This window comes from Prorops nasuta, unplaced genomic scaffold (genome assembly GCF_024137725.1).
Source record: "Prorops nasuta isolate Cenicafe-Biocafe unplaced genomic scaffold, Cenicafe_Pnas_1.2 PNAS00006, whole genome shotgun sequence".
Lineage (NCBI taxonomy): Eukaryota > Metazoa > Arthropoda > Insecta > Hymenoptera > Bethylidae > Prorops > Prorops nasuta.
In genome coordinates this window covers 5702720-5729376 of record NW_027116803.1, presented here as the reverse complement: position 1 = coordinate 5729376, position 26657 = coordinate 5702720, and the positions used below count along the sequence as shown (strand labels likewise).

Genomic DNA, 26657 nt, shown 5'->3' with positions numbered 1-26657 from the left:
ATTCAGCCGACGGGAAGAATGATCGAGCCGAATAAAGCTGAAGGTGAGTAACCGGCAAACGACTGGAAACACTAATGCCCGCGAGAGACAGGTTCCTGGTGAGTTTACTGTCCTGCAAACAGGTAGTATAGACAGGAATCGGCTGAGGATACATCGGTGATTCGTGTTCTACACGAGACTTCGATATAAGAATAGGAATAGGAGGAAGCGAGAGGGTGTAACTAATTTTCTACTTTTTTTTTTTACTGACGTAAGTGAGCTTAGCCGCCTTTGACCGATCACCCTGCATCTCACGATGCACCTGTTCATCAATCAGAAAATACCGACCTAACAAATAAGAATCAAACCACGAAACATATTATATCCAACGAAATATATGTATATATATACTTTTCCTGTTACCAGTGCGAAATCGATTTACCCGCAACCTGCTTCGAATGCAAAAGGTGCTTTTTTTTCATGTTTTATCAACACAGATGTACATGCATCTCCCAAACAGATTTTTCAAATGTAAAAGTATTAATTAAAAACATTGATAAATAAATCAATCAACGTGATGAAAATATTGCAACGAAATATGATTCTCGTGTGAAACTGCGTTGCTGCAGAGTTTAAATTTTTAACTAAAAAAGTAATTAATTTTTTCAAGCTGCTAAACTATCAGTGCATGAGATAAGCCTTTTTCTCTTTTATTCTCTTGTTGAAGTTTTATCTATCTTTGATATCTGATTGCTCTGTGCTGACTGCAAATATTCCATTTTTTCTTATCTATACTTGGCAAATACATTTATTAATCAGTCTTTCGTTTGACCTGTCATAAACTTTATAGCTATGTCCTTGTTATATAATATGAGTTTTCCTTTTTGTACCCAAGTAACGTATTGACCGGCTTCATTGCTCGTTCAAGACCATAGGAAAGTCTTTCGTGCTACACGTATAAAGTGAAATTAATGAGAAAAGTTTGAGCCGAAACTTTTCACTTTATTGTAAGAAAGAAAAAAGTGTGCTTATAGTACCGTACACTTGTGAAACTATATCGCGGCTGGTTTTTGAGCACCGCGGAACTCTTTTAATTTCATTAAGATTCCAGTTTTTAGTGAAATTCCGTTCTTTCCTCTTTTTCGTCGCGCAAGTGCACACTATATGTATATGCAGACTTAAAAATGAAATGCATGTACGATGAATTCTGGCAGTAATGCAAAGAAATAAAACAGCAATATCGCTGGCTTTTCTTCTTCCACGAGATTTACTTTTCCAGGCGTGTTATAGTAGGCAGAGTTACATCCTGCTTTATGACGCAATGTTTCTGCCGTTGTACGATACGCGCCTTCCTACTTATTCTTTTTTTCTTCCAGGCTTAGGTACGGAGCCGACGCATCCAGCAACAAGAACTCTCCTCCGGCACTTCGCTTCTCGGAAAGAGATGAGATATTTCACGAAAAACCGAGGCTCGAGTCGCGTGATTCAGCGCACGTTCCACGGACGGATACAACATTCGAGGGTACTCGGACAAAAATGCCAACCGAAAGCATCCTCCATAATTTCTTTCTTGACCTACCTTCTTCTCTTCGCTTCTCGCTAACGATTTATCAAGAACCAAGTGCGTCACAGTTTTTTCAAAACTCGCATCGCAAAACGATTGATCCTCGATCGTCCTAGGAAGTCTCCACTAATTTCTATATATTTTACGAAGACAGATAATTTTCCTTTTTCTCATAAACCATGATTTATGAGCTTAAATGACGAATGGAGCTCGATAAATCATTCGAGAACTCGCGAATCTTTGAAGAAACTAGTTTGGTGAAAATGTAAGAAGAATTTCTATGCAAGTGAATATTTCAGGTAGATGAAGAAGAAGAATAGCTGAGTAACGAGGAGCTTGCCCTCGTTACGTGGTCGAAGAAACGGAGCGGTTGGCGGGATGACGGTGCAGGTGGAAAGCCAGATGGTTGTAGAGGAGCCAGTGAATGGAAGAATGAAAGAAGTGCCGAACCACTCTTGTCGCATTGCTCGAATACCGGTCGAGACACGGAAAGACGAATGCGAAAATGCGAGACGAGTATCGAGTCTGTTGTGTTCTATCCTGAGAAGCTAGTTCATTCTGTGCATGTCCTTAATCCCAATTTTACAATTAGCTTTATCGATAATTTATCGGAAATTTTAGTGTAAACTTTAAGGGACTATATGAAGGTAATTTATAATATATTGCCATCAGTTGAGATATAAAGATATTAAAATATAAGAATTAACGCTATTTTTTAATACGCAGCATTTGTTATTCTTTGATAGGAACAGTCGCAAAAATGGAACTGAGTGTTTTAATGTGAATTATCATCCCCTATTTTTTCCTCTCCATTAAAGATCTATTTTCATTGCTTTAAATAAGGCAAAAATGTGGTTCCGGCCGGGATCGAACTGGCGACCTTCTGCGTGTAAAGCAGACGTGATAACCGCTACACCACGGAACCAGTTGATCGTCATAGTTTATTTCATGAACAACAGGAAAGAGATATATCTATGTTTGATATTAATTATAATTAAGTAATATTTGGTATAAAGGGACTATACAAATTATGGCCTTCGTAATTTTCTTTGGATTTTATATAATATAATGATGGAACGATATTATCATTCTATAGTAAATTATATTGACTGTTGGTAAAGCAGTAGCTGATGTTAAAAATATTACCGATAGATAGCGCTATGGTTAAAACTTAAGTTTTCTAGTTTCTTAATAGCTTTAAAATACAAAAATAAATGTTTAAAAAATGTAATATTTAAAACTAATTTTTAACAATACATTTTCTAATTATAAAAGTTACGAATGCAATTCAAGTTTTCTAAATAATGATTATAAATAGATCAAAAGAATTTTTTCTCGTAATATTAACAAATTAAGCTCTTTCTAAACTTTCTTTGTTGGTAGAATAGTAATAAATAATGAACTAAGCTAGTTGTAATAATGTACATGTTCGTCATTTAATAAACTCGTACATCACTTAATGTATTAAAGTGTTTTCTTCGTTAACTGAAATTATGTCGAGGATGTAGTTCAAATATTGTTTTAGTAACATTTATTCAATTGATTAAAAAAGTGTAAGATATAAAAATATTTAACAACACAGATTTTTAGGATTCAATTCGAAAAAAAATAACGCAAGGTGATTTTCAATATCAGTTTTATATTAATCAAAATTGTAATGATCTATCATATATATCCTAATGTAGCTTAGAGTATTTAGCAGGTTCACAGTCCAAACATATTTTTTTAGAAAATTGTACGTCTCTGCTCCATGTCACAGCACTTTTTGTGTTTTCCAGAATATGTTGTGTCAAGTCTATGTCAAATAAACGCCGTTTCATCGAAGTCCATAGTTCTAAAAAGCCTTAAAATTCTATCGACGAACAGACCACATATGGTCTGTGGACTGATGGTACTTTCCGTCTACAGACCGCATGTGGTCTGTAGACTGTCAACCAGTTAAGATGCGCTTACGTGCGGGAGGGAAAGTCTGCAGGACGCAATGCTATAAATCTGCGCACAGATTATATGTAATGATTCCACTTTGTTTTTGGTGCCATTCTGCTGAAAAGATAGTATGTGCAGGTTCTGACGGTAAATACCAAATCCAATGCTTTTATATTTGCTACCAATCTGACAACGGAATTTGCAAATTCTGTTGCCAATCTGCACTCAAAATGTTATTTAGGAATGTAACAACAATAAATTTGTTCAACGGCTCCATTTTCACGAACAAGCACATTGCCTCAATGTATACATTTGCATTGTATTTACGTACTTTTTTGGTTGTGTATATCAATTTGATTTTTTAAAATTATTTGGTCAACCTTCAGTTTTTTATTCCGAATGATTAGATATAATTATTGTAATAGAAATGACTGCTTTTAAGGTATTAATAAAACCACTTAATCATATTCTTTATATTCTAACATTTCAAAATAATGTTAATCGTAATTAATGTACTAGTTAATCTACCGCAGAAAAGTTTGCACAAGAAATAAGTAACTTTTTATTAACTCTGTTTCGTTAAGTAAATATTTTATTGGTAGGATGTAAATTTTATAGTTACATGTTGAAACTGGTAAATAATGAATGATGCTTATATTATGCAAATAAATGAGAAGTTTACTTTCATAAAAGACCAACACAAGTGTTACTTATTCTTAACCAAACAAAAGTATGAACTAAGCAAACTAATATTATTTATGATAGTTCTTGTAATATACAATAAAGGTGATCAGTAAGTCAATAATATTGTAATACAAAAATACATAAAACTAATTAATACATACAAAATAATTACAAAAATAGTTTATCAAAAATAATAAATAATAAACAAGATGTCCAGAAAAGAGACTTATAACTGCAGCTTAATATTATTGAAGACAATAAAACAATGTAATATTAACTGACAGTAGGTTGCATTTCATTTCACTTATCGGCTTGTCCTCGTTTTATCGATGATGCTAGACAACACGCTAAAACTATCCCAGCGATCTGAAAAGATGATAAAGCAAGAAAGGAAGGCCTATTAATATTCCAATGATATCATCATAATACGTAAAAACTCAAAAGTTTACCCTTTCACTTTTTGCTTTTCATTTACTTTAGCTCGGTCGACATAATAGTATAATTACCTCAATAAAAGCAATTCCTATTCCTACACCAATAAGAACTGCAGCACTGCTCTCGACAAGCTCTTCCAACTGCTCGAAACAACCCCCTTTATACAAGCTGGGACTACCACTTTGACATGCCAACGTAGGATTATCATTCATACAGCAAGAATTTGGTAGCGATGCGGAGAATCTACTGTTCGAAGTCCAGTCTTCATAAGAATCCACACCACAACACTTTAACTGCAATTGAAAATCACGTGATTGATTAAAATCATAGATCACTCTATACAAACGAAGCATTATTGTTAATAATGATAATGTTTCCCTCGTCCTCGTCACCTAGCGTTGTAAAAAGAACAAACTATCTCCCGGATGATTCGACATTGATACTGACCTTTTTCTGCATGGAATCCCAGGTCACTCTGTCCACATCCGTATAGTTCTTAATCGATTCCTTCAAACTATTTTTCAACTCCATCCTGAAATTGTTCTTCAAACAAGCCGCAGCAATTCCAACCGCAAGCTCGATCACGAAGATGATTAAGAGGGCAACAGCAAACTAAATTATTTAAACACAAATAAGAATCTCTTTTTGAACATGGGCTAACAATTTTAATCATAAAACGGGATTGATCTCATTCGCAGTACTCACGGCTATTAGCATTCCATAATTCTCTTTGATAGCTCCGTAACAACCCAAGAAGGCTATTAAGAAGACAATGGCACCTGCAACTATCAGAACTACCGAAGGAGCAATTATCCCACTCTCCATAAAGTGACTGAAGTCTCCGACATCTGCAAGCACGACCCCTCCAGCTATGATAATTCCTATTCCTGAAATCTGTAATCATCAAACAATAATCAACGAGTGTCGAGATCTGCAGCCAGAGTCGATTAATTCGATGGATGCTGAAGTAAAGACAAATGATGTCATTAAAGGATATCCTTGAAAATAATCGATTGTATCAAATGACTCACCGCAAATATTAAATTAAAGATGAAGAGGATGTATTTGACGAGACTCAGGCCACACGACTCCATTGCGACTGGTTGATGTCAGGTGACAGTGGAAGATAGAGATGAAGTTAGCGAGGCACGGGTTTAAAGCTCCAACTGCACTATTTTTAATGACAGCGCATAATCGAATGCTCTGGCCGACGGCTGGACGAACAATGAGGGATGAGAAAATATTCTCCTCGGAGTTTACAGTTGTGTTGGTTTCGATCGAAATTTCCGAGCTGTCCATTGGTCGTGAGTGTTGACGAACGAGTCCTCGCGGAGGACCGTCGCGTTGGGACCAAAGCCTCATTGGCCCGAGTCCTGTCGACCACCGTGTGTTCCTGCCAAGTAACCATGGCCACCCTGGTTAATGACGTTTCGGAGAACTCGCCACGTTTCAAGGGCCACCTGCCTCGGGAAGATCACAGTCGATACTCATCGAAACTCGACCAATTACATACCATTTTCCAATCCATTGGATTCTTCCTAAAACTATTATCCGAAGTCCCTTGAACAAAGAAAATACAACACTCTAAACATTCCATTCTTATCGATTTTTGATATTTCAACCCTCAAATATACAACGTAACTTGTAGATCTCAAGTTTTAACTTGAAATAAAAAAAAAATTCTTGCTCTCTCTCCAAAGTATTTTTATTTTATCAGAAAAGTTCGCTATTGAGCAAATATTTGCGAAATTGACAGCAACTTCTTTATTTGCTTTTAATAACGTACTTATATAGAAAGTTTGCTGTTTTACTTTGCAGAAGCAATAGAGATCCTTGCTGATTTGTTTCGTCGAGCATTTCGTAAAGTATTTTCGTGAGTTGCGTGCGAAAAGCTCCAAGAACGTACTGGTTCTCTTTGATAAGAGTCTTAAGACATCCAGGTAAGATCTCGACGTTCATTAAATCTGATTTTAATGAGTTTATTAATAGTCCGAGGCTATCACGCATGAAGGTCTCGGTCATCAACCATGGGACTATTTCACTTTTCTTCTTATCGGTATCTCACGGCTAGACTCCATATCAATCGAAAGTTTTTGTTTTCCAAGGAAATGGCGAACGGAAAATCTAACAACACATTATCGTACGCGGACCAACTAATAATATATAAATATTTAATTAAAACATCAATAAAACATAGCTATATACACGCTCTAGTTTCGCTAGATTGATTCGCGATAAAACAAATATAGCTATAGTCATATAATGACATGACATTTGCACGTCGATCGTGTACAAAGTAGGTCATACGAAATGCACAACACTACATACAGAATTATGCGCACACTCGCATTATTTTATTATTCCAAAAGTTCTCTTTAACGAGATTCTCTATAGTTTAATGCAACAATTATAATGATACTGGGTTAATGGCTTCGCTTAATAAATATATACTCAACGAGCATCTATTCTTTGAAGTAGGTGCAGTCAAATGGTAGCATGACACGATTTTAATCTTACTCCGACAATATTATCATTTCTACACACCTCCCCACATAAAACCATATAATACTAGACACTTTACGTTAACTTTTATGCTTATAACCAATATTATTTAAATTCATACTCGCTTCATTGGTTTTTAACAGGTTTATTCCAAGACATTGATTGTAGAAATATATCTAAATACATATTATACATTCACAGTATGGTATAATAAGTTTAAAATATTTGAGAAATTGTACACATGGTTAAGCAAAACTGTCGTATTTAAGAGCTGCATGTAATTGGCTATAGTATGGTAAATAATACTGAAGTATTACAGAATCAAAAACAAGTATCTATAGATATGCTTAAGTACAGTATACTTCTATATAACGAATTGTATATCTAATTGTATAAGTCAAGTTACTATTCAGTAATCAAAGTATACGAACGTAGTTAACAATGATTATACAACGTAAAAGCTAAATATATAGATTAAAGCGAGTGTTTTACACAGAAAAGGTACCTACAACAATTACGATCAACTGCTGTCAATGCATTTTGGTACTTAAACTTTGTCATAAATTACTAATGCACTCTCTTATTTAATTAAGTACATAGAATAATCTTTTCATAAGATCAATACATTAATAGAGTTTTTTCAGCTGAAAAAGTCTTGTGTCAATATTCGTTGTAAATCACGAAAAACTCAATCAGTGTATAATAAGTATAACTGTTTGAAAATATTATGTGTCTCAATTATTGAGAAAACAGTAAACTAGGAGAAATAAGTTTTTAAATAAGAAATGAAGTTCTACGAAGCTGTTTCGTTGTGGAGGGGGGGGGGGGAGGGGGGGGGAGAGGGGGGGAGCTCCTTATTGCTTAGACTGGACGAGAAAGACGAGAGTTACGAAGGTGAGAAGGGTCGTTGCGCTTGGGGAAATAAGCGTGCCAGAACTTGACCACCTTCCAGTCGGCGACCTGAAAGCACCAATCAAATGAAAACATCGGTCTCTATCCAAACATAATATTTATTCCGGTTATAGCTTCGATCTCCCGTGCAGGAGACACAGAAGGGCGTTTCCGCTCTATATCGACTATCGATTTAAATTTTTCAAGCAAGACCTCACTTCTATCATCAACAAACTCTCGCACACATATATTTACAATTAACGCAGAGTTTTAATTAGCCTGGCGAACAGACAATTAGGTGTTACAGCATTTCAAGCACAGTTTTAGCAGATTACAAGCTCGCGTGACCAACTGGAATATTTCTTCGATTTAACTTTGCAGAAAAAATTAAATTGAGATATAAAGGAGGATGAACGCTAATGGCATAGGACAATATCCGGCGCCTAGATCGAGCAACTTCCGCTCTCTCGCCTTTTTAATGTACTAGAATCATCAGCCTTTCCACGTATATATATATATATATATATATATAGGTATACTATGGTACAGTAATATATACCATGTTAAATTGTTAAATGAAGTGTATTGCAAAATTAGCAACGGAGCTTCTTCTGACCTTACGATATATACTATAGCGTTAATGAGACATTTAAAAAAGCTTTTATTTTCTTATCATCTACAAAGCGTTCATTTATAAGGAAACATTTTTATCATCACGCCTGGGAGGGGAGTATGCTTTAATCGCGGTGAAGGAAGCTGTGTCGAGAGGAGAGAAAGGAAGAAATTAACCAAGTAAGTTTAATTAAAATACCGTGGAGCATCCAATGCCAGGATTAGCGTTCTTTCTTCGTAATAAACTGGTGACAAAAAAAACGTATACGAGAGGATAGCTGTACAGAGGATTCAGCGGGGAATAAGAAAAACACAGAAAATTGTCAACGCATAACTGGTTTACATATAAAACACAAAAACACGTGGTACTATCACAAGTAACATAAAAAAGTGATTACTACTACCAAATCCAATTGAGTTAATTGTATTCTGTTCTCGGAGCGCTAGTTTTTCCGCAAAAACAAAGATTTCAATCGTAAGCTTTGTACAGAAGCATATCGAGTATTATGCACACTTGGTATATAATTTTTTGGCAAGTAGGTAGAGTAATACATGTGTGAGATAGAGGGCTGTTACAAGTAACGTGCGTAATAAGGCCTAATTAGTACGGATCTTCGAAATCGCTTCACTGCCGACGGTCTCGTTCCCTTTCCTTCCGTTGACGTCGATTTTCCTCCGCCAGACTTCATTTCTTGCTGCAAATCATACAACAAGGTAAATCATCCATAGATCACATTATTCATAGTTCTGACGCGATGAATTCTCACAGAGATCGAACAAACTATCCAGCCATAAAGTTTATTCATCCCAGCTACTGAATAGTTATATCTCCTATCGCCTATAGACATCTATCTAATCTGATGCTGATTACTCGCATATAGCTGAGAGACTATAATGCTACCATGCACTCGTAGATCTTGAAGGATCCTAGCCCAAGATGGTGCTGCCAGTTGTTAAAGCATGTACAAACGCAAAAGCGAGGATATAACATACATGTGGAGCTATAATTAGCACTACAAAGGATTCGGGTTAGTGGAACAAGATTTTTTTCGCTTCTTTTTGCAACGATCGAGCGAAAAGATTGTTGATGGAGGAAGCGATGAGAGTTAATAAGTCAGAGATTTTTTGATCAATTGAGAAAATTGACGATCAAGAGGGAAACCTACGAGACTCCAATAATTCCGCAGGCCCAGCGATCACCGGCATTTCCGGTGGTCAACGACAGGGATGAATTTCCTTTGCCCAGGTCGTCCTCGCCAGAATGAATGACAAACGAGCGTCCCAAAACGTTGTTCGCTCCAGTGAGTGATATAACGGTGTCAGTGATGTCAACTTTGGCTACTCCACTAGCGTCGGCCTCTACGTTACCCAAGTCACCAACGTGCCTCACGACATCCGTAGGTGCACCATGCGTTTTCTAAAATCAATCGTTGCCTTCATTTTCTTTTTTCTTATATTGCTATATTCGACGATTCTGCATTCTGCATGGAAAACTTGTTTTTTTTTTCTCAAGCTTATGCAACTCGAGAGATTAATTTTTTCTGTGCTTGTATTTAAGAGGATGTATATGTACACATGTGTTATTATTTGGAGAACGAGATATTCAATTCAGGGAAGCAACTTACGTTCTCAGGATTAAAGTGGCCTCCGAGTGATTTGCAGCCTTCGCTCAAATCGCCAGTTTCATGAACGTGTAAGCCGTGTTTGCCTTGTGTGAGTCCCTTGATGGTTCCTGTGATTTTTACCGGGCCATTTGGTACGCTCTGGACAAGCTTCAGCTCCCCACTCACATCCTTTACCGGAGGATTCTTATCGGGTGTCAAACGCACCACAGCAATCAAATCCTAATTGCCAACATGACATATTTTAATCTCGCAATTATCCTACCCTTTTTTGCTGTGCTGTTTTCAAGACGTGAGTCATAATTCATTGCGGTAAATTGATTCGACGACACGTGAGTATATATAAAGGTTTTAAAAGACAATACTCTATAGCGAAGATGCATAAGAAAATTATGTCTAGGCCCTCTATATGAAATGTCTTTTCTTAAAAATTTCCACTGATCAATATTTAACTTACATCGGCTGTGACGGCGACGAAGAGGGGTACGAGCAGCAAAAGGATTCGGTTCATTGTAATTTATCTGCGAAAAAATAAGAATCATATTGAAAGTAAACCTTCTTTTCGTCAGGCATTTATTTGTATTTTTTAAATTTATTTATGTCATTTATATTAAAGAGTTTAAATTCATATTGTATAAATAAGGGAAGTGTTGAAATTTTCATGATTGTAACAATATTGACTTATGGTTCCGACAGAGTTGGACTATTTCATTTTGTGATATTTATAGGAATAGTGCAGACACGTGTAGAAGCATGAAATAATCGATTTGGTAAAAGTTCAAGTAGTCAGCTGAATTTGACTCATCTTTCATTCACTTTGATATGTTAATAAAAGAATATACTCCGCTCTATTCACACTCGAAGAGAGTTCTCGTGATTGCAAAAATTACCAGCAACTATTTACGTTTCATTTTCCGCACTGCTAACAATAATAATAACTGCGCGCCTTCATTACATTATCGGCTCAAGGATAACACGTCTAGAACTTTTACATTACTATCCTGATACAGAGTGAAGCTTGCACAGTTTTCTAAAGACTGAGCACCGATCAATATTTAATCCATCGATCAATTCATTTTTGCAAGATCCAGTCTCTTAATTGAAATCTGCCTAGTTCCAAGTAAAAAGTTCAAGGTCGAAGAGGAGGATCGATCTTTTTGTATATAGTTTTTGATAAACTAATATTTTATTGTGATAAATCAATTTTGAGGCAGAGGAGAATCCGTAGAAGAGGAAATGATTTCTGACAAAATAAAGGAAAGAAGGGGGAGGGAGTATAATGAAAAAAAGTGGACAGTATTGGACAAATCGACGATGAGTAATCCAGAGAATTGCTATCAAGATTATTACGTGTTCCTATCCGAAGGACGTTACGTAACTCCAACGAAAATAATTGGGTACGTAGTGATGGCAAGTGATGATGAGTCGCGACGAAGGAACTTTCACATTGTGCCAGTGATAATATTTCATCGTGCTTCTCGTCGTATACCGACAAAGTCTCGCTAACAATTTCTAGATTCGACGCATATATTTGCTCGGTACAGAAAGTTTGAAACTACACAAGAATAAAACTTCTACAACGATGCAGAAAATTAGTTTTTTTTTTAAGGATAAAGAAACTAAACAAATAATAACAAAAATCGCAGTTAAATTTTTCTGTGTTTACTAACAATATCTAAAATGTGATAATATTTTGCCATATAAAAACTCATCAAATTGTTTCTCTAAGACATAAAAAAGTATATCTCTTTATGATTTATACGGTAAAAAGGCAAACGTGTCATAAAATGAGATAAATAGAATTGCTAACATATGGTCTTACGATAATTCTTGAAACTTTTCGTATTACTACTGATTTTCTTAAACTACAAATATGGAGAGTACTACATTGTTTCGTTACTCTGGTTTGTGCTAATTTTTCGCGTGAAATAAACGCTATTTATTTTTCCTACTATATTATGTGATTGTTGAGAGTATCGTGCAAGTAGAATATTTATTGGCCACAGGGATGCACGCGAGCTCAAAGCAAAATTTGCAAAGCTTTCCTGTAAACGGTACACAGTGTGACCCTTTTTTTATTAAAAACAAAGAGTCGTATAAATAATATCGTGATAATCGGACCGCGAAAACAAAAACAATAGGATTTTTTGCCAGCCGGTTAAGTTTTACCCTCCTACTAATTCAGTTTAATATATGGACAATCAGCGTGAAACAAGAGTTAGAGCGTATGATTGTTGTAAAATTTTATGCAAAAATTTACTGCACCATGAGATAAAAATGTCGTAGGATTGTGATTTAGAGAAACTCTGTGGGAGGAAATAGATCTATAATCGAATCGTTCCTGGATTCTCTCTCTCTCTCTCTCTCTCTCTCTCTCTCAGTGGAAATATCTTTTACCGAGAGGTAGTATATTGGCAAAAGCCACGAGGCTTATCTAAAGTATTTTTTGCTCGTTTTTAAGGAGGATTCTCTCACGAATGGCGAGGCGGAATTCGTCGACACGGTCGAACGCTGTTTCCGCGAAATATCGATTTCCCGTGCAAAAGGTGCAAAGTCCCGGAATACTCCGCCGCGCGACCACATATTGATTGAACTTTCACGACAATTACGTGTTTCGACCTTAATCAATCGAACTCAAGACACCCTTCGACTAACGGTAACGCGAGAAACTTGTTGCTCTACTGCAAATGTTAAACCGTGCTAATTATACGAGCCTTGAAATTATTCCGTTGCAATATTACGATGCTTTATTAAAAAGGATACATTTCAAGAAACATAAACCGTATCGAGGAGAAAAGCGAGAAAAATCAAAGTGATTTTTGCACGATCCTTATGCGGAATTTCGAGACAAGAAACCTCGTGAAATTCCAACGATCGTCCTTGAGAAATTCCCGAAATATACCTCGATAGTATCAATAAACTTAGCGCTATATACGTTGTCACACAATATTTCTTAGAAAATCTAAACTACTTCCACTTTGTTCTTACTTATTGAAGAGTAACAATCTTTGCTTTCCGCGAATTTGCAAGTAGTACAGCGTATATCGTCCAAGAGTATCGCAATAGAATAAATACGCGTTATGTTGTGATAACTGCAGAGTACATAAAATTTGCAGAAAAAAAAGAGTCGATTTAAGAGAAATCCATAGGAACGACAGAGTGGCGAGTAGAAAAAGTACGTGAAAAATATCAAGAAGAAGCATGCACGAAAAGTGAAAGGTGAACCTACCAGGCGGGCACAAGTGATTACGAGCACCGAATGACTGACTGCGGATGCTGGGCCATGTTCCACTTATATCAGCACCTGCTCTCCATCCAACCCCCACTCGAAGCTCAAGCAAATCAGTTACGACGGTCACTTCTCATAAACGATCATGCCCCTCGAACCAACGATTATTCTAACTGCCTGATGACCGTTAAGACGACGGAAAATTCTCGGCCCTGACGATACTTTCGACTCCCATTCGTTCTAATCCCAACGCATCCCCACCAATTTCCTCATTAATCACCGCAACTAATCGCAATTGCATTATTTTTCCTCGACGACGCCTTCGTGTTTATAATTCAGATTTCTCTCGTATCTTTGGAAGCTTTTTTCCCCTTCTTTTGGTACCCATGTATACCATTGGACTCGAAGGCTGAGCAATGGCCAATTGCTTTCCTTCCAGAGATTCTGTTTGTCACGGTGCACACTTTTTGTAAGAGAAAAAATTGTGTTTTTTGAAGGTGACTGCTAGAGCTGGCAATGGAAAGGGGGGGGGGGAGGCGGGGGTCCGCTGGAAGATTCTTGATCTCCTCGCAGGATCTGCACAATTACGCTCCCTATCTACTCGAGCAAATTTATTACGGCAAGTACTTCACAGATTGGCTCGCACAACCACCATATGATATCTGCATAATAGATGTATCAGAAGCAGTGGAAGATTCTGGAGGCTGTTATAAGATGCCACGTACGCGATTACCACCGTGCCATTACACTTGAGAAAATTCATTAAGAAATACCTGGTGCAAATCTTGATAGTCGCCCTTCTGCATAATCATTATTGAACGACGACCGGTACATACCGATAAGTTTGTACAATTAATCCACCGATAATTACGCTCGTGTTAGATAAAATTCCAAACAAACCTGATATCCCACCTGTACAAGAATCTCGCTATAGGTTTTGCGTCGGTTCTGACTAATTGTTCGCGAAAAGCTATATACCAACATATTTCAATTTAATAGATTCATGGTGAATTATATAGTTAGGATTAATGCTGCGTGGCTAATAAGGATTACCCATTTCTTTAATCAATGGAGAGTTTATTTATAGACTGCCTAGCTTTTATAGTGATTTTTAGCAGTTTTAAATAACCCGGGCAGGTTAAGCAAGCGAGTGTCGTCGTTGTTTATTGGCTTTCTTATTTATGCGACTGAATATTCACAGCAGGCTCGCTTGTAATATCGTATATCGTATATCGTACGTCGCCTAATGATATTAAAAGGGAGCTGCTAGAAAACCGTGGGCTGAATTCTTAGGCGTAATGGTATGTAAGGTGAGAAGCAAATTGTAAGAATCGCTCATCTGGAAAATTACATTATAATGGAGAAAAATGGGTAGAATCTCGCGAGGTCTACGAGACGCGCGAACGGTCAAACGTTACTTTACGCCAATTTCTCATCCTTATACTTTTTACCAGTCCACTCGTATTTAACGATAAATAGCAGAGTACCGGCTGATCGGAAACGGACTCTGCGATACCACTTCACGGATCGCTGCCTTTAAAAAGTCATCTATTCGCGGTTCCCATGACGTGTCTAGCCTTTTATCGCATTGTTCTTTTTTCCCTCCTAGGAAAATAATTACAAAATGTACAACACAGAACCATGACCGAAATTCTGAAGGATCTTTATCAATAGCTGCCGCAGTTTTTTTCATATCCGACACAGGTGCAGTTGAAAATTTTCCATTAAATTCTTTCTATCACAATTGTACAATTTAATTGACACATTTGCCAGTTTTTTCTTCAAGATTCATCCCGGAGTTTTCCTCCTGCATTCAAGGTGTATTTTCCGTTACGCGTACAAACCGATCAAACGAAATTCAAGACCGTTTACTCTATACCGCTGGAAGAGTGGGGATAATCACTGTTCAGATTGAAGTCTCCTTTGTGTGCTTGAATCCTCTTTATAAAGAAAACCGGATATTGCATTTACAAAGCTTTGATTGGTAGATCAACTACGCAGTAACGTTTCGCGCAATTGGGACTATTGTTTCCTACTGAACGCTTCAATGCCGCTATTAGGACGAATTTTTAATTAAAACAACTCCTCCCTCGACTCTATATATTATGCTTTCCTAAACTTTCTCAAAATGCAGTATTTTTCCCCTTCTCGAAAAATCTCCATCGTTCCAGTTCCATGTATATAACGTTGTCCCCGAAAACAACAATTACGTACATATAAGTATGTCTGTGCTATACATGAAAATTGTCAACGTAGTAGAAACGTTTAAGTGTCCCATTCCACGATACCACAGCAGTTATACCCTGTCAGATATTTTCAACATAATACGTGATTTGAATTTCAAGCATTTACAAAATATCTAGCCACGAACTGTTATCGCGAATAGCTGCTACTACCTCAATTGATTTACATACTCGTCAACTGTGTAAATGTAGAAAATGTTTTCTAATAGTTTAATAAATATATTATAAAATGTGTCACAGAGAAAATGTAAAGCGTTGTGAAATGAGAAAAGGGCTATTCTTATTTGGAACGCGAGAGAAGCCTCGTATAGATTGCGTTGCAAGGATTTACTGGAGTGAGTCAGAACGGACATTATGACAGCTATTTGCACAACAAATGTCGCCGCTGTAAAAGATTCTGGTATACACATTGTCACGAGTCGCACAAAAACTATGCTATAAAAGTTTATTGTGAGACCTATTTGGGCGCTTTTTTCAAATAATTAACTCGTCAATTTCTTTATCAAAAATAATTTATCTCTTTTATTCGGTGACCTTGTTTCAACTCAATGTTTAATAACAAAACTTGTTTATTAGCTTTCAAGTAGCATTACGTCCATGTTCGTACACTTCATCAGGTTAGTTGCAATGTAAAACGTAGGGATGGTTGGTAGCAAACTAGTGTACAATGTATAATTCAGTTAAGCGTTAGTCACTTAAAATTGACCACGAAGAACGACCCTGCGCTCGACCTTACGCAATCACACTAGTTATTATGATGCCTAGTAGTAGCTCAGCTACAATATTTTACCATCAATTTCTTTTCTGTAGAAATTCTATTAAAAAATCTATTATAGGCTCCTTTAAATAAATGTTACTATTCAATTTTACTTATGTTTATAATTCGATATAAGTCATTCGAGAAAAAGAGTGTGTGTATACAATAATACAATAAACGAATATATTATCGCTGATAAGAATTGCAGCACTCAGTGGGCACACCAAATTATCCTGATAACGACTATTTCTCACTGTTATATTACTGTACAAATAAACCAGTTCAAAAACTAATGCATAAATTTACTCGATTTTTTCGTGAATGAATCTTTAATTATTTCAATGCCTGAAACACATTTATTTAATCATGTAATATATTCTGTGCCGCTTATTTATAATATTTGTAAAATATACAGCTTTAATTCTTAATTAAAAATTTATTATGAATGATAAATTATTTAATTAAAAATATCTTATTAGCGAAGTGTCACTAAATTATTCATCCACTGTCCCAACAATAAACTACCACGAATTGAAGCATTATTAAACCCTAATAACGTTTTAATTAATAACAATTAAATTATAAGAAAAAGTGTCTTTCTTCTATGAACGAATTTCTGTTTAACCCGAATTAATCACGCACGTATAATTGTGCTATAAATTTCAATGATTAAAAACAAATAACCCGAACCACGTATTGCAGTATAACGTTACTTTTACAAGAAATCAATGTTTGGATTATGTTTGGTCTATTAGATAAAATTCAAGTTACTATTGGTTCACCAATAAAAATGCAAAAACTGGACGAAAAATGAGATTTTCATAAGGATCTAACGTAGAAGAGTATCCTCGGTAGTACATTGACCGCTGGTTCGTTACGTGAGCAGACGAAGAGCCGCGCTCTCCAATGATACCGTCCCCCACCCTGAATTTCCTAGCTCTTTCTGCCATCACCCCCGCACCGCCACCCTTCCAGCCAGAATCGCTAACTCGCTGGTCCAACGTGCGAGATTAACACTCAATCCTACTCGACCGGATGGACGACACCGACAGCACGGCTCGGCAGGTTTCTTAATATTCGCAACACGCGCTTGGAGGAAGAAAAAAAAATCAAGGAGAAGCAAGGATTCGCCGCCTGTTTTGCCAAAGAAGGACCGAGGAAGCGACGAAACCATAAAAACCGTCCAAATGTTCAATATTTACCCTCTAAACGCAAATACAACTATTATAATACTCACGAGAGAACGATGGTCCACGAGCTTCGGGTAGATCCAAGTATTTCCGCTGATGCTCGACGTTCGCGCAATAACGCGTTCCACTAACACGGGTCGACCAGCGAAGATGCTAAAGACGAACTGCGCCTCGAATCCTTGGGATCCACCGCGTAATGGAGAACGCGCTGTGTGGCGAAGGTGCAACGGGGACGGGTGAGGCCGATTCGTTATCGCATCGGTGTAAACGTGACAGATAACCGAATGCTTTCGTTAAGTACCAAGATTAACGCTCTAATTAGAATATTTGGCCTCTTGTTTTTTTTTTTTTTAAGATATAATTCGATCGACTACTACGCAGAACGAAATTCAGTCTCGATTCGGGGAGACCGAGTTTCAGGGGCTTTTTTCGAGACTCGCAAGGAGTTTTCCGTGGAAAAAAATGAAGCGGACTGCGTGACCGGTGAAAAGAAACTAGAACCGATGGGAATGGGAAAGGTGGTATGGCATTCGCTACTGTCGAGACGACACGGTGTACGTGGAACTACGTGTACATTCAGCTGCCCCACCTCCTTGAACATCGTGCTTATGGCAGCAAGGTTTCGCGGGCCTTGTGTATACTCGACGACCTATAGCCAAAGGCTATCTCGCTCTCCTTCTCGATTCGTCGCGATCGACGTGTCTCAAATTATATATTCACTCTTGCTCTATCACTTTCCACTCTTACGAGCCTTTTATCCTTCATCCACCGATTGTTCCCCAATCCTCTACCGATATTTTCTTCGAGTCTCTACCAAGCTCGATTCTTACCGAATTTTGCTTGGGTTGTTTATTTTTTAAGTCTTTGTTGATTATTTAGTAGGTGTCCTGTATATGTTTCTTGAAAGACTATTGCCGATTTTTTTATCATTTTACTTTACCTTGTTCATCCTTTCCTTTTGTATCGTTTGTTATTTTATTAGATGTTTCTTTTTTCCTCTTACAATACCAAGTTCAACTATAATTCTAATAATGCTGTACAGGTTCTAAGATTAAATTGCTCGAAGACTTGTCTATTCTCGTCTCGTTTACCTCGATCGTGTCACCTGTTTCACATGTGTTCAGTATATTAAAAATGTAGTCAGATTTAATTATTTAAAAATGAAATTAGCCAGTGTTGATTGACAACTTGTACAGTTTATTCCAAGAAATACCACCAATACTTTGAAATATTACTGTACAGATAATGATACGGATGATTTTTCGACAGGACTATTGACAATAAGGCTATATATACGAAAAGAGATTCATCAGTCGTACAACGGTGTTGGTTTTTCATAGAATAGCCTAGAACTACATAACGTTGATGGCTCTATTATAAAATAAAAAGAGATCAGTTATGTGAAAACTGTAGCTGGAGCATTAAATTTAAACCGAGGCAGAAGAACTGTGCTACATTTATAGAGTAAATCGATTTGAGCTCTAGTCGTGTACTGCAACATTCAGTGCTATATTATATAATAGGGATAAATGGACAATCGAACAAAAACTATAATGTGCATAGCCCGTGGTCTGAATTGCACGAGGAAATTTCTTCGTTATGGGAAATTATCGAGAGCTCGACTGAAATTGTGTTGTCGAGTACCAACGACATAACTTCGAGTAGACTCTTTTAAACTATATCTATATTCTTGACTCACAGACTCGAAAAACACTGCCTTTTATCCATCATACGTATCTTCCTTCAATGTGATAATTTAATTGCATTTAAACAACAACGTGAAAAAATTAAAAAAAAAAACGTATCTTTTTAAATAAGTACAATTTTCGTTTTTAACGGTCGATTAAAAACCAGTTTTAATCGCACCAATGATAATTATACTTATCAATGTCATGGATCTAGAAGTAAGACATTTTTATGATTGAAATGTAAAGAATTTTTGATAATGTACGATTGTGCGCCAATCAAGAAGCCTAACAGGATAAAACAAGCCAACTATACGTTATAATATAATATACGAGATGCGAATAGTCTCCACGAAACCGTTAAAACCGTGGATATATTCTTTATGGCACGTAGCATCCTCCGTTTGGTAAAGAGACGCCGATACAACTCGCTATAATAAAGGTGCCGAGATCTAATTTGCATATTGGCATAAAAGTACACGGTACCGAGAAAGTAGAAAAAGAAGAATGAGACAGACAGGATTAACGCGCCACTGGAATCTGTCACGATTAAGTCTATACGGTGACTATCGAGCGAACAATCACACACAATATCGAATTCTTATTCTTACAGCAATTTCTATTCATTGCCAAGAAAACTTTTTTTTTATCGTAATCGATTGGACATTCCACTGAAAAGAGGGGATCCACCGAGTTTCAACGAAGAGTACGCTTCTTCTTTCCCCCCCTAAGAGGCTCATTGGCAAGTTTCAATGTTTCCGTTACACAAGGATAAAATCCAACGGGCAAACCAATCAATCCCCTTTCTCCCTACGAACAACACCGTTGGCATTAGTTAATAATGATTCGCGTGCAAAATTCTGTTCCTGGGTGATAAATCTCGGTAGCAAATAACCTCGGTGGCTTTTCTTTTTTACAAGGATCTGCGGAACCAAGGGTAGAGGCCTCGTAAAGAAGCATCACCAATAAATCAATTTCATTGGTGATTAAATTCAGTTATCCAGAATAAAGTAGAAAATATATAAAGAAAAAGCGAGCGAAAGCCATAGAAATTCTATTGTGCAATTAAGCTGAATTTTTGTATCGACGATTCAGCACGATAGAAATTTTAAAGTCAGCAGGTATTTTAGTTGGTTTTTCTGTCGAGGTGCGGACTGCGGTCAGAAGTTCGACCGTTCGATTATTTCTTTAATCTTATAATATATATATGTTTCCACGGGAAAATTAGATCGTTCACGTTCGACGGTATATAACGATGAATGATCGGCTGGGTCGTAGGAGCTGACGACTTGATTTCAAGTATTACCGTGGCAAAGCTGTGATCGAAAAAAGGCAGCAATTAAAGGAACTATGCAATTAGCGTGGATGTAAATCGGTGCAAGATATCGTTTAGACCGGAGCGTGCAATGGTGCAAAGTTAAAGTAGTATATATATATATATATATCTATAAAGCCGAATGGGCTTAGATGCGCCGGAGGCACGATCGACCCGAGGCATTAAACTTGTTGCTTTCACTTTGCACCTAAGCGATTATGAGAACCACCTTTACGAGCCAGCTGCTTTAATTCTGCAACTCGTCTAGTAAATCGGTTCGCGATAGCTGTACGTGACTTTTTGTCGTGAGCGAAAAATCGCCATTGCCACACGCAGCTCGAAACATATTCCAACTTCTTTTGCTCTCGCTTCGGCCTCGGCTTGAAATGCCACGCGTAGATACAGGAAGTCACCTGACGCTTCAGAATAATCCGATGCAACGATCCCCTCAGCCGTTTAAGCTCGCTCAAAAAACCAATCGGATTATATATACAACGCTATCGGAGGATTTGAACGATACATCTGGCATGTGGTGATACGTGCATTTCATCATCCTTCCACTATATTCACTTCTCATTCATCAATCACCAAAGTCATGAATAATTTACTTCCTTTAATAACAGCTTTTTTCTCCTCCTATATATATAAATACAGATCGAAAGCACAGCTTGGTTAAGGATTTTAATATTTAGCCGTAGAAGGAAAGGATAGGGGACTTTGATCAGTTTTCTTTCTTTTTTTATTAAATTTGGAGAATTTGAGTGAATAATATATAGTGAATGTATTTACGGAGTGCGTGAGCGAATGCACCTGAATCGCAGTGGTTTCTTTCATCACTGTAATCCAGTCTCGTCCTCATCGTGACTCGATAGTGACGTAATAGAGTGGCAGCGAGTGCAGGTCCTGCTTGGAAAGATCAGTGTTTTCGAAGACACGAAGCGGTTGCGAGGAGGTGGGCCCAAGTATATGTGAAAATCTCCGAGTATCGAAACGAGTCAACAGCTCGAAGATCCAAGCAGATACCTCAGGATCTTGCTATCGAGACATCAGTTTGTTGGAGGCCGTGGTCCAGAGAGGCCACTCTCTTTCGTTACACCTGAAGACTCCTGACTTAGAGACGTCAGTCGATTGGACGACTTGGACCTGCCAACACTGCTTTAGAACCAAACCTGAAGACTCTGTCTGGGAAACATCAGTTCAACCCAGGACGTGGACCGTGAACAACCTTAAGTTTGCTTCAACTACTGTACCTCGTGCTATATCACTTATAATTATTAAAAATCTTCGATAAGAACGATAGAAATTTTTTCTCCACACGTTGAAATTTTGACGATTGCTCGCTATAAACCAATCAATGAACTTTGGAATAAACACAATTTAAGGGGATATTAAATTTTAAAAGAGTTTTATAAATATATTGAGATTCGAGTGCAAAGACCGGTTAAAGACCATGTGGAAGTCATTTGTAGCAGTGATCGGTACCTTAATGGTGGCTCGGCTCACTTCCGGAGGACCTTACGACGAGAGGATGATGATCAACATGAATGACAGGACGTTGTTCATTAGAAGCTTGCCTGGCTACCCTGGTACCAGGAGTGATCTATACGAAGTTTACATGGAACCCTACCTCTTCGTACGTAACCACCGTGTTGCATGATCAACTACACTGATTTACTGATTAATAATAAGGTGCTAGCACCTAATAACAACATTATTCTACGTTTCCTCAAAACCCTTAAGGGAGCTTAATTCTTACCATGGAATATTTGTCTAATTTATCTTTTATTTAACTCAAAGTTGGTTTCTTTTGTTAAATATATTCACACTAATAATTTTTCCCTAAGCATTGTTTTTGTATCGAGCTATTACTAATTGACACGTTTTTGCCACTGCTAGAATTAATGGTAAGATGTTGGTTTTTCTCAAGGCAGTGTTCATTATTGGATAGTTAAGCACACAGAGAAGCTAATAAAATTGCACATTAGAATAATTGATTTAGACATAAAATAATTTATTATTCATAATGCCTAACAAAGCATAAAGGTTGCTGGTCAAAGCGTTGGTGTACTTTTATCGACGAACACTTTCTTCGTTAACAGGCCATATTCTGTTTATATGCATTCACTTTCCGCGAACCGCAAATTATCGGAGCACTATCAAACTTGACCTCGTTTGTTTCTGTTACCTCAAGCTATACTCACGATGCTTTCCATAACACGTTATCTCTTCACTGCTTTGTACCTTACGTACTGATAGGCTTGAGTTCCTTTTATCTACACTTTCTACACTTTCGTTACATTTCTCTTGGATCCTCATACGAGAAAAAAAAAATACAAAATCTATAATAAATACAGCCAAAGGGAACAAATAATATTCCGAAAGTAATTCTATAGGATAATTTAATAGTAGACAATTAAATATAATTAAATATCCGTTACAATAGCTCTTTACAATAGATAATTAATTAGAAAAGCTTTAAAGAACCACAATTAGCTATGTATAATTTAAGCTTATAATACAGAAAAGGTGACTCATCTAGAGTCATTGCAGAAAAGTTTGAAATAGGAGAACCGAAGAAAGGTACTATTTGTCGTGTTTAGGCAATTGGCTTGAAGGCAGTGGTGAATGTAAAATCCTTGGGGGAGGACGGGGGTCCCGTGGAAGGCCCAAGAGGAACGCTTTATTTGGAGCAACGACCGGAAGGCGTGAGAATCTCTGGTACCATATCCGGTTTGCAGCCAGGCTTCCACGGATTCCATGTTCATGAGAAGGGAGACTTGACAAAGGGATGCGGGTCAGCAGGACCTCACTTCAATCCATACATGGTAAAATACAACTACTTCTAATGACAAGTGACATTGAGAGTTGAATAGCCTATGCTCTGTGGCTGTTGAAAGGCGCTGGTTTTCTAATTGCGTCGTGACGTAATTACCTACCACGTGGCCTTCTTTTATTTGCCAAAATAAATGTTGGTTGTAAGCGTTTGAATAGATTTGTTGTCAAATGGGAGATACAGAGATAGAGATTTGTGACATGAGATTGATCGTTGACAATGGTGCTTCAGGTGAATCATGGGGCACCGAATGATCCATTGCGTCACGTCGGGGATCTGGGCAATATCGAGGTAGGACCCGACGGTATAGCCCGTATCGAAGGAATGGATCATTATCTAACGTTGATCGGTGCTCGAGGAGCAATCGGCAGAACGCTAGTGGTTCACGCTAAGCCGGATGACCTTGGGCGTGGAGGGACCGAAGACAGCATGAAGACTGGATCAGCCGGGGCACGACTCGCCTGCGGCATCATTGGATTCGCATAGTACAGCCATTTATTTTTATACTATTAATTATATTCTAGTTTTATCTATTATTTGTAATCATATTTTCCTATGCATCATTATTATTGTTAAATTATATAGATCAATATAATATTCGATCCCACTATACGCTGTAATGTATCTCCATCCTTTAACTTAAAAAAAAGCACCGGGAAAAATAGATAATTAAACTGTTTCCGCAATAATTGCACAATTAAAACGTATATTTTTCACACTTGAAGTGCGAATATTCATGGGAAGCGCTTCCATGAATCTGCCCAGTGTTCAATCCACGCTCTTTCTCACGGTGATCTAGTGATTGCGGATTATATGTATATGCAGTTTGTCGGTATTTTGAATAATTAGCGCATTTTTCTATTCTCGTTAGACAGCTATACTGTATATGTCCCTCCTGAAATTACTATTTACGCTCAACAAGAGTAATTATCTTTAATTTCGTATTCATAGCGAGATTGCGGTTTCATAACCAGGTCAGAAGAGGTTGGGACTAAAATAGCTCCAGGAGCATTTATTTGTTTCAAACTTCTAATTAACATTGAAAATAAAACAGGTTTCTCAAGTACAAATCGTGAGACGTACGAACATTTTCGATTATTGTCGCAATTTACTTCAACAAGACTTTACCGAATAAATTGACAGAATGGGAATCGGAAATGTCATCGATTATCCTTCATTGACGTGGTTGCTGATTTTAAAGATGATTCAATGATTATTGATGTTTTCTCAGTATCACTCATATCTTCCAATGCCTGACGTACTTTTGACAGAACTTCTGGAGGTGACCGCCTCCTCATGCAAGGTGCATCCGGTCTGTGCTGAAAGTTATTCTGGCGAAGTTGTATGACTGGAGTAGTAAACGTTTGGGGTTGAAAGTACACTGCAAATATATTAAAACCATTATGCTTGTGTCAGCTCTTTGTTAAATACATATAGTCTTAATATTTGGTACGAATTACTAGGAACATCTTCGATGTCAAATTCTGGCATATCCGGAATATCCCAATCATCTACATCAAGGTTAGGGCGACCACATCGTATAATAAATTCGATACAGCTAACTATCAGCCTCTTCGATGATCTCCACATAATACAAACATTTTGATAAGTATTAATCTAATTACTTCTAATACCAATTACATTTCGGCTGATCGTTGAACATAGTTGAACACAAACATATATATCCATGGACAATTAATCAATTAAGAAACTATCGAATTTTGTCTATATATCTATATATCTAATGCGAGATTCTGAATATCGATTTTCTTCTTACGAGGAAACGCAAATAGGAAGAGATTTGAGAAGGTCTTATGCAAATGCTTTATGCCCTTACAATTACTGCTAGAGGAAAACGTCTTCGTACGCTTATACCTTCTAGAGAGTTTAAAGCGGCTGATCGATTATTTATTTCTCAACAATTCCATGTGTGATTGTTCATTCATATATGTTAATTTTTAGAAGACTACTTTTTAAATCGTTTTAATCCGCCAAATATATTTAAATTTGTACTCGATACATTTGAATAATACATAGTGTATCTTATTTATTACTTGGAAACTTACATTTTATTGGAAAAAACTGTAAATAATAATTTATCATATAAAAATGAATAGTATTCAATGCATTTCTTAAATTTTCTATTAGTTTAATTTATAGCAGCTGTAATAATATATTCAAAGATTGCTGAACCATTGATCATTACGCATACGGCCGATCTGAAGATGAGTTACAAACTATCTTATAAATATTATAATATAGTCATGCTCTTACTGTATTTTGATTTATTATAAGTTACAGTATACTTGAACATAGAAAAGAGACTTTGAATTTAAAATAATTAATTAATTTTTTTAATTTTATCGCCTTCCTCTACCCCTACCCCTACCACCTCTGCCACCTCTTCCACCTCGAGCTCCACGTCCTCTACCACGAGCTGCACCTAAAAAAAATTGAATTATTTAATAATATATTTACAACATAGAAAGGACAAATAATTTTATTAAATTACCTCGAGCAGCTTCTTTCTTCTTGGCCTTTGCTTTTGGTGTATCATCAATTAAAAGCGTCTCTAATGGTAAGGAATCTGGTAATATATAGTATCTTATATTGTTTCCTCGTAAACTTAACGTATCCAGTTGTACAGGATCTCTATTCTTTATTGTCATTTTGACTGTCTTTAAATGTGTATTCATTGCTACATCCACACCTAACAGAAAAAAATTACAATTTTTATCTGTCTTCAATTTATTATTACAGAATAGAGGTTATGGTAACAAACCTGTAATTGTGCCATGGACTTGAGTTCCATTCTTTAATTCTATTGTTACAGTCTCATGACTGAGTTTCATCAAAAATCTGAAATATATAGAAATGTTATTAATCCTTATATTTTTGACATAACAATCAACAAACTTTAAATATAGGTTAGATTCTTGCTTACATTAAAAACTTATGAAACCTAATTGACTTTATCAAACTTTCTACAAAACCAGTACGAAAAAATGTATGAAAATGAAAATAAATGTAATACGTACCTTACTAGCTTCATATTGCAGGTAAATTTATAATACTCTCGATATACTAAAAAAATTATGATACCGGTAATATCATACCTTGTGTTTCTACAAGCGAAGCACAGGCACGCAGAGTCGCACTATGCGCGGTACAAAGCCTAAAACCTGGCCTA

General features: G+C 36.8%; 4 protein-coding genes and 1 non-coding gene across 7 annotated transcripts; 1 reads left to right on the top strand and 4 right to left on the bottom strand.

Moving 5' to 3' along the window:
* Positions 1–2395: 2395 nt before the first annotated feature.
* TRNAV-UAC (transfer RNA valine (anticodon UAC)) lies at positions 2396–2468 on the bottom strand. Its single transcript has one exon. It is a non-coding gene; the product is annotated as a tRNA-Val (tRNA).
* Positions 2469–4154: 1686 nt separating this feature from the next.
* Tsp47F (Tetraspanin 47F) lies at positions 4155–7080 on the bottom strand. The gene is made up of 5 exons (XM_066729166.1): positions 5620–7080; positions 5294–5482; positions 5036–5200; positions 4660–4881; positions 4155–4519 (listed from the first exon to the last, which is right to left on the bottom strand). The coding sequence occupies exons 1-5, from the start codon at positions 5680–5682 to the stop codon at positions 4454–4456; spliced, it is 705 nt and encodes a 234-aa protein (XP_066585263.1). The 5' UTR covers positions 5683–7080; the 3' UTR covers positions 4155–4453.
* A 139-nt stretch (positions 7081–7219) lies between these two features.
* On the bottom strand, positions 7220–17906 carry LOC136774728 (superoxide dismutase [Cu-Zn]-like). Of its 3 annotated transcripts, none has more exons than XM_066729169.1 (5): positions 17682–17906; positions 10673–10736; positions 10219–10437; positions 9760–10010; positions 7220–8050 (listed from the first exon to the last, which is right to left on the bottom strand). In XM_066729169.1, exons 2-5 carry the CDS (start codon positions 10724–10726, stop codon positions 7945–7947), a joined length of 630 nt encoding a protein of 209 aa, XP_066585266.1. In that variant the 5' UTR covers positions 10727–10736; positions 17682–17906; the 3' UTR covers positions 7220–7944. The 3 variants fall into 3 exon arrangements, with proteins under 3 accessions (XP_066585266.1, XP_066585265.1, XP_066585267.1); XM_066729168.1 differs by lacking the exon at positions 17682–17906 and adding an exon at positions 13445–13537; XM_066729170.1 differs by lacking the exons at positions 7220–8050; positions 17682–17906 and adding exons at positions 8914–9288; positions 13445–13536.
* Positions 17907–21578: 3672 nt separating this feature from the next.
* Positions 21579–24079, top strand: LOC136774248 (superoxide dismutase [Cu-Zn]-like). Its single transcript, XM_066728422.1, has 3 exons — positions 21579–22267; positions 23235–23459; positions 23699–24079. The coding sequence occupies exons 1-3, from the start codon at positions 22085–22087 to the stop codon at positions 23951–23953; spliced, it is 663 nt and encodes a 220-aa protein (XP_066584519.1). The 5' UTR covers positions 21579–22084; the 3' UTR covers positions 23954–24079.
* Positions 24080–24743: 664 nt separating this feature from the next.
* SmD1 (small ribonucleoprotein particle protein SmD1) lies at positions 24744–26633 on the bottom strand. The gene is made up of 5 exons (XM_066728423.1): positions 26506–26633; positions 26250–26326; positions 25980–26177; positions 24928–25910; positions 24744–24848 (listed from the first exon to the last, which is right to left on the bottom strand). Exons 1-4 carry the CDS (start codon positions 26517–26519, stop codon positions 25828–25830), a joined length of 372 nt encoding a protein of 123 aa, XP_066584520.1. The 5' UTR covers positions 26520–26633; the 3' UTR covers positions 24744–24848; positions 24928–25827.
* Between the last annotated feature and the right edge of the window lie 24 nt (positions 26634–26657).

Bases quoted from the DNA above. Each gene is read 5' to 3' on its own strand.
- LOC136774728 (XM_066729169.1), bottom strand. From the start codon at position 10,726: ATGAACCGAATCCTTTTGCTGCTCGTACCCCTCTTCGTCGCCGTCACA. The intron at 10,438-10,672 runs GTAAGTTAAATA...GTTGGCAATTAG, and splicing joins TCGTCGCCGTCACAGCCGAT to GATTTGATTGCTGTGGTGCG. The intron at 10,011-10,218 runs GTAAGTTGCTTC...GATTGATTTTAG, and splicing joins GCCACTTTAATCCTGAGAAC to AAAACGCATGGTGCACCTAC.
- LOC136774248 (XM_066728422.1), top strand. From the start codon at position 22,085: ATGTGGAAGTCATTTGTAGCAGTGATCGGTACCTTAATGGTGGCTCGG. The intron at 22,268-23,234 runs GTACGTAACCAC...TGTCGTGTTTAG, and splicing joins ACATGGAACCCTACCTCTTC to GCAATTGGCTTGAAGGCAGT. The intron at 23,460-23,698 runs GTAAAATACAAC...ATGGTGCTTCAG, and splicing joins CTCACTTCAATCCATACATG to GTGAATCATGGGGCACCGAA.
- Tsp47F (XM_066729166.1), bottom strand. From the start codon at position 5,682: ATGGAGTCGTGTGGCCTGAGTCTCGTCAAATACATCCTCTTCATCTTT. The intron at 5,483-5,619 runs GTGAGTCATTTG...TGATGATTACAG, and splicing joins TCTTTAATTTAATATTTGCG to ATTTCAGGAATAGGAATTAT. The intron at 5,201-5,293 runs GTGAGTACTGCG...TAAATAATTTAG, and splicing joins ATTATGGAATGCTAATAGCC to TTTGCTGTTGCCCTCTTAAT.
- SmD1 (XM_066728423.1), bottom strand. The intron at 26,178-26,249 runs GTTTGTTACCAT...TTTTTCTGTTAG, and splicing joins AGTCCATGGCACAATTACAG to GTGTGGATGTAGCAATGAAT. The intron at 25,911-25,979 runs GTAATTTAATAA...AATTTTTTTTAG, and splicing joins GAAGAAAGAAGCTGCTCGAG to GTGCAGCTCGTGGTAGAGGA.